Raw genomic sequence first — 9,930 nt, forward strand, 5'->3', positions numbered from 1 at the left:
GGTTTGTACCATTGAAGCTGTGAGAGAGGGTATATACAGTAGATATGTAGCGTGTGTGGGGGTTCACACTGAGGCCAGCAGGACAGCGAGCACCGTGCCGCAGAGGCTAAGTGCTGTTCGTCTCCAGTAGGGGGTGCTGAGCGGGGCCACAGCGTTACATAGGTCAGTGTCGCAGCAGTGTGTGGTGTAGGTGAAGACGAGTCCCGCGGCGCGTTTCTGTCCCGTAATACCACACTCAGATGCCTTGGCACAGCCCTTGTCTTTCAGCACAAAAGTCACAGAGTCTGAGGACAGAGAACAACAAGTGAGTTCACACTCGTGTCCTGACATCCACGACAAGACCAGACAAATAATATCTCCATATGTCCTCTCTGTTTCTCTTGCTAATGCTTCAGATTTGTGCTGGTCTCATACTTCCACTGTACCTCCACTACACCAACAACAACCACACACATGTCCCATAATTCCTTCTGCATTGTTTGTAACTTAAAAATGTATAATTTCACTTGACATACTGTATCTGAAGTTAGTTAACTACAACTTGGTGTTAGCTAGCAAGCAGTTAGCTAACATGAACGTAGCTAGCAAACTAGCATTTACAGAAACACCACACCGCTTAAAAATCTAGAGTAGACCAGCCGAAGTCCAAAACTACTGTAAAAGCATCAAACCTGACCAGTCTACAGCTGCATGTTCAATTAGCACCAGTCTGCATGTTTCCAAAATCCTCTCCAAGGCCATCAGACCTGACCAGTCAGAACCAGCCAGCAAGTGTTCAAAACCATCAATCCTGGTACCAGTTCAGTGTCCAAATCTCCTAAAAAATTATGATACCTGGCTGGTTAGAATCCAGTCTGACCAGTAAGAACCAGTCTGAACATGGACTGTCCATATTTTCTGAACAATCTGTAGTTTATTGAATCAGTACAGCAGTGAATCTACAGGAGTCCCTCAGGGGGATGTTCTTGGTCTGAACTTGTTCTCTTTTGACTGATGGCTTATTCTCAGTATGGCTGTAACACTGCTGGTATGAGTGGATCAGTGTGTGTGTGTGTGTGTGTGTGTGTGTGTGTCCTCACCCTTTACGGCTTTGCTGGTACAATGCAGGCAGCGCTCACCTTCAGCACATTTCTTAGGAACCTGCTGGCAGTCGAGTGGAGAAACGTTTGGAAACACGCACTTGTAACAGGTGAGACACACTGCTGAGAGAGACAGAGAGAGGTGTTGCTGAGATGGTGCACACACACACACACGCACACAAAAGTGTGAGCAAAATGAAGAAATGGAAATGATTCAGTCATAATGATTATAGTGTTTTGGTTAATTCTAGGTAGGAAATGATGCTTATCTAGCTAACCTAGTTACATTAGCTAGTTAGGTAATTAGCTAGAACTGAAACACCAGCTGTTTCCCAATACTGTAATACTGTAACTGATGTCTCCTTGATTCTGTTTTTCGGCCCATTACCCAGAGACTGATTAAAGCCTGTCATCTTTAAGGAAGAACCAATTCTTAAAATGTGCTTTTTTATTGTAGCGTGTGCTGGCTCAAATTTAGCCTATTACCCAAAAACACTTAAAATTCAACTTAGACGCCAATACTCACATCTACCTCTGAGCCCAGTTGGAGATAGAAAAAATGACACCAGCCGTGAGTGAGAAGAAGCAAGGGTCCAGCTTTATTGTTCCGTTCCACCACACGAGATCCACACCGATGAGAATTCTCAGAAGTGATCTGATACCCTGAGCTTAAGCTCCAGTATTTATACTGTATTTACACAGTAAATAACCCATATGTTTCAAGAAGACTATGATATCACTACCAATAGGGTTAAAAAAGAGCTCATCTGCATTACTATTATGTTCTAAAAAAGGGCTATTCCACTTACCATTAGCTCAAAAAACAGGGCTTTTCAACTTACACATAGAATCAAAAGTGGAGAGACAAAACAATTTAGAGAGACCTTGGTCTTACTATTATCTCGCGGGGGGGCAGCTTGACTCAGCTACCCTTATAAATGGCTCCTCATAGTTTTCTCTTAAAATTAAGGCCTTCCTTGCGAGATAAGAATCTTCACCATCTGAATTACGAGTAAGTTACATTTTCCTGTATTTTAGTTTATAATTTATTTTCATATTTGCTCTATATCTCTATTTTATATATAGTTATACTGCTTGAAAAACGGTTTACTGTACTTCCTACTTCATAATATCATTATACTACCCTTCTACTGTCCTACATATCCTATTATTCTGTTTCTTATAAAGAGTATATATATTATTATTATAAGATATTCCCCTAATAATATCTTAATATTCCTTTTTATTATTATTATAAAGTTAATGTGTGTGTGAGAGAGAGAGAGAGAGTGTGTGTGTGTTATGTCTACATGCCCGCCCTTGACTGTACGAGAGTGTGTGTGTGTGTGTGTGTGTGTGTTAGCGCTCCTCAGCTCGTATACTTCTTTTTGACTTTTTGACTAATAAACCATAGTTTCTAACCATAGATCTAAGATCTTTAAAGTGTGAATCCAATTCAATATTCAATATCAGTCAATATCCGCCTCACACCGCTTCTGTGTGTCTAAGTGCCCATCGTCAGTCCTTCCTCTCCCCTTTACTGGATCTGGATCTGGATCTGGACACTCATTATCAGCTTGCGCATCTCACTGCTGATATCATGGAGCTACTTAACTATCTTCGCAGCACCCCCTCTGGAAATGGAAATGCGGGGTTCCCCCCCTCTCTCCGATACAGAATCTGTCCCGTGAACGTGTGTGTTAACGCCTCTACACAGCCAGAACCCCCCTCCAGCTTTCAGTCTGAGGGAGATGTCATCTTCTCTGATCTGGGCCCCGACCATTCATCCCTCTTCTCACCTGCCAGTCCGCCCCACTCTCAGTGGTCCTCTCACTTCACCTTTGCTGACTTTCCCATGTCCCCAGGACGCACCCCATTTTCTTCCCCCTCCCGCTCTCCTCCAGACTACGCACCCACCAGTCCTGTGAATTACCAATAAAATTACATTTTACTCATACTAAGTCTCCCTCATGTTTATTTCATGTCATTTTTATCCACAACACATGATATGTAAGCGTATGAGACAATTTAAAAATTAAATCATAATATATACGTACAGGGGCGCACGGTGGCTTAGTGATTAGCATATTTGTCTCACACATCCAGGGTTGAGGGTTCAATTCCCGCCACGGCCCTATGCATGTAGAGTTTGAATGTTCTCGCCATGCTTCAGGGGTTTCCTCCAGGTACTGCAGTTTCCTCCCCCAATCCAAAGACATGCATTGTAGCCTGATTGCCAGGGTGTCCCCTGCCTTGTGCCCCGTGCCCCCTGGGATAGGCTCCAGGTTCCCCACGACCCAGTATGGATAAGCGGTATAGAAGATGGATGGATATACTTACAGTCCCCTCCAAAACTACTGGAACAGACATTTGGGTTTGAGATCGAAAGACAGAGATGAGACGAGAGTTTAGGGTTTCAGCTTTTAATTCCTGGTGTTTACATTTAGACGTGTTAAGCAACATAAAACATAAACCTATTGTATCAGACCTTCCAATTTTTTGGTGAGCAAAAGTATAGGAACAGATAAGTCTTGAAGTTAATGAAAGTAAATAACACGTAATATTTGGTTGCGTTTCCCTCGCTCGCAGTAACTGCATCAATCCTGTGACTCACTGACACCAAACCGCTGGTTTCTTCTGTTGTGAAGCTTCTCCAGGTTTTTCCTGCAGCTTCTTTCAGTAGTAGTGTGTTTCGGGGGGTTTCTCCCTTCAGTCTCCTCTTCAGGAGGTGAGATGCTGATCAGTTGGGTGAAGGTCTGGTGATGGACTTGTCCAGTCTAAAAGCATCTACTTTTCCCCTTGATGAAGTCCTGTGTTGAGGTGGAAGTGTGTTTTGGATCGTTGTCTCGCTGCATGATGAAGTTCCTCCTGATTCATTTGGACGCATTTCTCTGTGAATTGGGGACAAAATGTTTCTGTAAACATTTCTCATTTGTAAGTCGCTTTGGATAAAAAATGTAAATGTTCCAGAAGCAGCCATGCAAGCCCAAGCCATGACACTACCTCCACCATGTTTCACAGATGAGCTTGTATGTTTTGGATGATAAGCAGATCCTTTCTTTCTCCTCACAAAAGTGGTTTCTTTCTTTTTCAGGACAATCTGAACTGTTGTATTGGCTATGCCCGTTGTTTGTGCAATATCTCTGATTGATTTTCCTTCTTTTCTCATCTTTAATAAGGCTTGGCTTGTTTTTCTCCCGTAGACAGCTCGCTGATCTTCATGTTGGCATAACCTTTTTAACAAAAAGGCAAAACTGGAGGCTAAAACCAAGAGTAGACATTCAGATCTATTTATTGTTTAAACAATCAGTCTAACAGGACACACCTGGGTAATAAGAAACATCTGTCAGTCACATGTACCAATATTTTTGTTCACCTACAAATTAGGTGGTCTGATACAAAATGTGCTGTGTTCTATGCTGTTTAACACATCTAGATGTAAATACCAGGAAATAAAATCTGATACTCATATTCATCTTTTGATCTCAAACCCAAATGTCTTCAGTCTACAGCAAAAACAAATGAATTGGTCTTGCCGTTCCAATAGTTTCAGATGGGGAATGTATTTATACAAAATTAACCAGCTGGGGCTGCAAAAAAACTAGAATAGTTTAAAAATCATGCAAATTAACGAACAATCATCAAACATCTTAAATGTGTAAATCATTTGTGAATGAAAAATGACATTTTTACAGCATCCCTGGTTTTTTTCAGTGTTTCACCAGAAAATAGATCAATCAAAAAAAAAGTCTGATGTAGACCACGCAAACCACTGGTTTAAACGTACATACGAACACAAATAAGTACAGATATTTGGAGCATTAAACAGATGCCAATAAGGATAGTGGCATTGTGTTACATCCTGAGGTTAGATTATGTTCCTATGCCCAGGGCACCATCCAGAGCAGACAATAAGTAATGGCCCCTAGTGCCCAACCTAGCAGAGCAATGATGAACCCATGATGCACATTACCATCTCACTACGTATAGTGATACTAAAAAAAATCTAAAGCTGGGTATGAAAATTAGTGACTAGTTTAGAAAGTAAAAATCACACTATGCCTTAGATACACTAAGATAGATAATTCCCTGTGGGGTTGGGAAATTGAAAAGAGATGAATAAATAATTAAATTGTTTACAGAAATGCTCTTTGTGATCAGTCATGCTCAGTTCTGCTTGTTCAGTTGTTCACCCACCACATTTCAGTCATGCTGAACCATTTATAAGATTCCTTATCCTACAAAAACAAACAATCAGCCAGTGTGCAGCAAATCTTAAAGAGCCACATAGCTGGTGTGTCGATGGAGAAAGAGTCGACTCTCTGAGTCAAATGTATCAAATCGAGTGTGAAAACCAAATCCTATGGGAAAAAATCGTGTAAAAAACAACAAAAAAGTGATTTTTCTGTAAGGCATATATGAGCGTTGTTTTGTGCTACTGCAGTGTCATTTCACTGAATCAAGTTTATTTGATGAAAAACTCTTTTCAAACGTCTGAGCTGTTCGTGAACGGTGAGTTTGACTCTCAGCTGTGTGTACGAGGCACGACAGGGAGGATCCATCTGCACATCTGATAGAAAATGCAATGAAAACTGATGTTGTTTGGTTTACTGAACGATAGAGTAAGACTTTATGAAACATGATTTATATTATATTATAAAATGAGCAATTAGAAGTCAAAATATCACTAAATATGTGTGGTTTTGGTTTGTAAAAAAAACAATACATTGAAAAAAAAAAGTTTTTTGGGAGCGATTCCAATCAACTCTGAGCTGAGTCAAATGATCTATGTCATATATCAAGGAGGGAACTCTGGACTTCATTTCCCAGCAGCCACTGCACCATATTACATCATTGTCACATGACCACCTGTACCTGTATCACATTCTTTGTTTAACGAGCACTCATATATATAGCCACTGTTTGCACTGCTTCCTCGTCTTACGTCTATCCATGCTTTTGTCCATGCTTCCATGTTTAGGTTTTGCCTCGTGTTTTGCCTCGTGTTTTGCCTCGTGTTTTGCCTCGTGTTTTGCCTCGTGTTTTGCCTCGTGTTTTGCCTCGTGTTTTGCATGGATGCACCCTGTCCAGGGTGTACCCTGCCTTGTGCCCGATGCTCCCTGGAATAGGCTCCAGGTTCCCCGTGACCCTGAAGGAAGGATAAGTGGTATAGAAGATGGATGGATAGATAGATAGACACAATGAACCAAAAAATATAAACTACATATTTGTGTCCAACTTATAATAAATTAGATAAGTAATGTATGTGTTGTTGTTGTTGTTGTTTTGTTATTGGAAAAAGATCCTGATAATCAGATGACTGGGACAGAAACCACTGTGAAATTAGTTTTCTGGACTTCTTTCTCCAGTAAGCTATGTCGCCTTGTTATGCACATGAACTGTCGAACTGCCAGATTTTACAGCTGGTTATAAAAGAAGGGCGTGAAATCGGTCACATGGTTCGTTTTCCCTATAGGACGGGCGTTGGTGGGTTTAACTGACTGCAGATCAACATTTTTAGGATGTTTTTTATGGATTTGATGCACAGAGATTCGCTTCATGTCAGCTTATGTGTAAATGCACCATGTATGAAAGTGATCTGACTTCCAGCCTGGTGCTGAATAATGTGATTCTCTGCCAAGAACACTCCAGAAATAATGAATGGTGCTGATATAAGACAAGAGGCTGAAAGCTAATATATAATCAATAACTCAACAATAAAACTATTGAGTAATGCTTTATATCATGAGGTCTCATTGATGACATCAATATAGGAATGATGTGGGGCAAGCTATTACACACACACACAGACACACACACTTAAAGACAGATCGGCAGCTGCGTTTGTGATTTCAGTTTTTTTTTTTTTTTTTATGTCTATAATGATCTACTGCCATGTGGAACACCAGGAAAGCGCAGAACCATAAAACACTAAACTTAAAGTTCCCGTGTTGACTTTTATGTCATTTGTACGTAGATTGGACAGTTTGTGCTGTGGCTTGGATTTGATGTGTGTTTGGTCTGTCTACACTTAGCATGATGGAGTAAACAATCCACCGTGTTCACGTTCCTTATACCCGTGACCGCTCTTCACATGTGCCTTCTCAAATCGTTTCATCACAGGCCTAAATGAAAGGTATGCATGGTGATGTAGTGCTGATGGGGCAGAGTGGTGTGGAGGTCGTACCTGTGGAAGACAGAAGACTCAGAAGGACGAAGGAGAGCAGTGCTGTGGAGCTGGACATGATGACCATATCTTCAACCTTCAGAAGAACTCTTCTCTTCTTTAACTTATCGTTACTACTCTGTTGATCCTTCTCTCCTGATGCTCTACTGTTTTGCTCCTGAGAATCTCTCTTTCACCACTGAATCTGTGCAAATTCTCCTCAGCTGCTGGAAATCCGTGCTCCAGAGAAAGCCTGCATTGTTTGAGTGAGTGTGCGTGCGTGTGTGCGTGCGTGCGTGTGTGTGTGTGTGTGTTGAATTAATATTGTGAATGTGGGACTTTGTTGTTCTCACACTGAGCACATCTCCTGACTCCACCATTTCACAGTGAGTTTAATGTGAGCAGGAGGATGATTACAACAGCACGCGGCTTTAATTTCAGACCTGATTATAATCTCATATACACCTTAACACTTCTCTGCAAAGAAGCATAAACTCCTCTGTCCTGAAGATGTGGGGAAAACTTACAGTTACAGCTTCACCTCTGACTGTTACACGGCGCTGACACTGGAGACTCCTTCCATACGTGTTACATAAACATCTCCTTACAGAATACTTCACCACATCAACAATTACACACGTTTTTTAATTCGTTTATGTGGAGCTTCCGCTGTACAAGTCCCTGTGAGTAAGCTGTTTCTAGAGAAACGATAACATAGAACCAGCGCATTACGTTTTTTTTTTTTTTTACGATTGCTATGACAATTTTTTCAATACTTTTAACAATTTTCCTAAACTCTTAACACAGGTAGCACAACACCTACCTATAGAGTCTATACAATTAACACATTTCTCGATGCTTTGACACCAAATGCACACAGGTAACACAAATCTAAAACGCTTGAACTTCTCTGACACACAAGTTCACCCGAGACCAACACAATGGATTTTTACTGCCAGATTTACACATGCTTTCACTCTGTACGTTAGAACAGATAGCATCATGTTCTAAACATAACTTACAGGCTAAAGTCAAACTGAGCAGATGTTCATATTGTGAATTGAAACACGTACAGTATGGAAAATAATGGTGGCCACACAAAATATTGACACTTTGGGCCCAATTTGGACATTTTCACTTAGGGGTGTACTCACTTTTGTTGCCAGCGGTTTAGACATTAATGGCTGTGTGTTGAGTTATTTTGAGGGGACAGCAAATTTACACTGTTACACAAGCTGTACACTCACTTCTTTACATTGTAGCAAAGTGTCATTTCTTCAGTGTTGTCACATGAAAAGATATAATCAAATATTTACAAAAATGTGAGGGGTGTACTAACTTTTGTGAGATACTGTATATATCCCCTGTATTTTATTCCATTGCTACTGAGAAACAGCTGAATGAAATTATGCAAATAGATCGATCACGGCTGATTCCCATCTCGGAAACACACTCAGGTGTGGAGGTTCTTTCAATCGCATGACCATATGGTATACCGTAAAAGACGACCTCTTTAGGCTGAGCTTGTGTGGAAAAGGAACAATATAGAGCAACAAAAAGAAAGTAATAAAAATGCCTACACAAGGGAGAGGAAGATGAGGATTAGGACAAGGGTGAGGAATGCCTGAATGAGGACAACGTAGAGAGCGAGGGGTTAGAATGCGTGGTGGTGCTCAGAGAAGGGTCAGAGCTAGGGTACCTGATGAAATAAGAGCTACTATCATAGACCATGTCATAAACCACGGGCTATCATACAAAGAGGTTGGTGAAAGAGTACAACCAAATCTCAGCTGGGACACAGTGGCATCCATTGTCCAGATTTTTCAAGAATCCAACAGGTGGGACCTTGTATAACGGCTCCTCTCACTGCAAAGTATAAATACAGTCATTTTAATGTCTTACTCTACAGTGACTGTATGCCTGTAAGGCAGATTAGAAGATGACTTTTTTTCTCTTTTTTTATTCTTCTGTGGCTTTTTCTGTTTGTATATTTTGTATTTTCACACAATAAACGGCAGCTATATTGCATATCTTTGTTATCTTGCAGTAATGTCCTGTTGCAAATAGAGTCTTTACTGCAGCAGTTCTGTCTCTGTCTTCTTTTTTTCATAACCTGTACATTCTGTAAAACTACTCTGAGATGGTTCATTCATTTTTTGTATTGAATTTCTGCAGCAAAAGATACAAAACGCATGCATTTAATACACCCAGCAAAACCAAAATGTAGAGAGGCTTCAAAAGAAAGTGCTATGATCAGTTCAATACACCGTCTATTGTATAAGAACAGACCTGACACATCTACAATAATGCAGTTTCTGTAATTCCATCTGATGTTAGTGGTTTTTATGACATTGTGCTATGATTGAGCTTTCCCATAATGCCATTATGTACGCGACTCAACATTTTGGAGAGACTTTGGTCTCACGGTGCCCAATGTTCCCATAGACGGTTATTTTGCGGCTCTAGCCATTCCCATCGACAGTTATCTCACGGCCCTCTCTATTCTCCTAGACAGTTACCTTGAGGCCCTCTCTATTCTCATAGACAGTTACCTTGAGGCCATCGCTATTCCCATAGACAGTTATCTCACAGGTGTAACCCGGCTCAACTACCCTTATAAACGGCCCGTCTTGGTTCTCTCTTAAAAATTAGGGCCTTCGTCTGTGTCACTCCTGACGAAAAGTA

The 9,930-nt window shown here is 40.9% G+C and overlaps 1 protein-coding gene across 2 annotated transcripts; it reads right to left on the bottom strand.

Annotated features, from left to right (window-relative positions):
- Window positions 1–63: 63 nt before the first annotated feature.
- LOC128617922 (sperm acrosome membrane-associated protein 4-like) lies at window positions 64–7,634 on the bottom strand. Of its 2 annotated transcripts, none has more exons than XM_053641164.1 (3): window positions 7,267–7,634; window positions 1,080–1,199; window positions 64–284 (listed from the first exon to the last, which is right to left on the bottom strand). In XM_053641164.1, exons 1-3 carry the CDS (start codon window positions 7,331–7,333, stop codon window positions 64–66), a joined length of 408 nt encoding a protein of 135 aa, XP_053497139.1. In that variant the 5' UTR covers window positions 7,334–7,634. The 2 variants fall into 2 exon arrangements, with proteins under 2 accessions (XP_053497139.1, XP_053497138.1); XM_053641163.1 differs by having other exon boundaries at window positions 1,080–1,202.
- Window positions 7,635–9,930: the final 2,296 nt, after the last annotated feature.

Source organism: Ictalurus furcatus, chromosome 14 (assembly GCF_023375685.1).
Source record: "Ictalurus furcatus strain D&B chromosome 14, Billie_1.0, whole genome shotgun sequence".
Classification (NCBI taxonomy): Eukaryota; Metazoa; Chordata; class Actinopteri; order Siluriformes; family Ictaluridae; genus Ictalurus; species Ictalurus furcatus.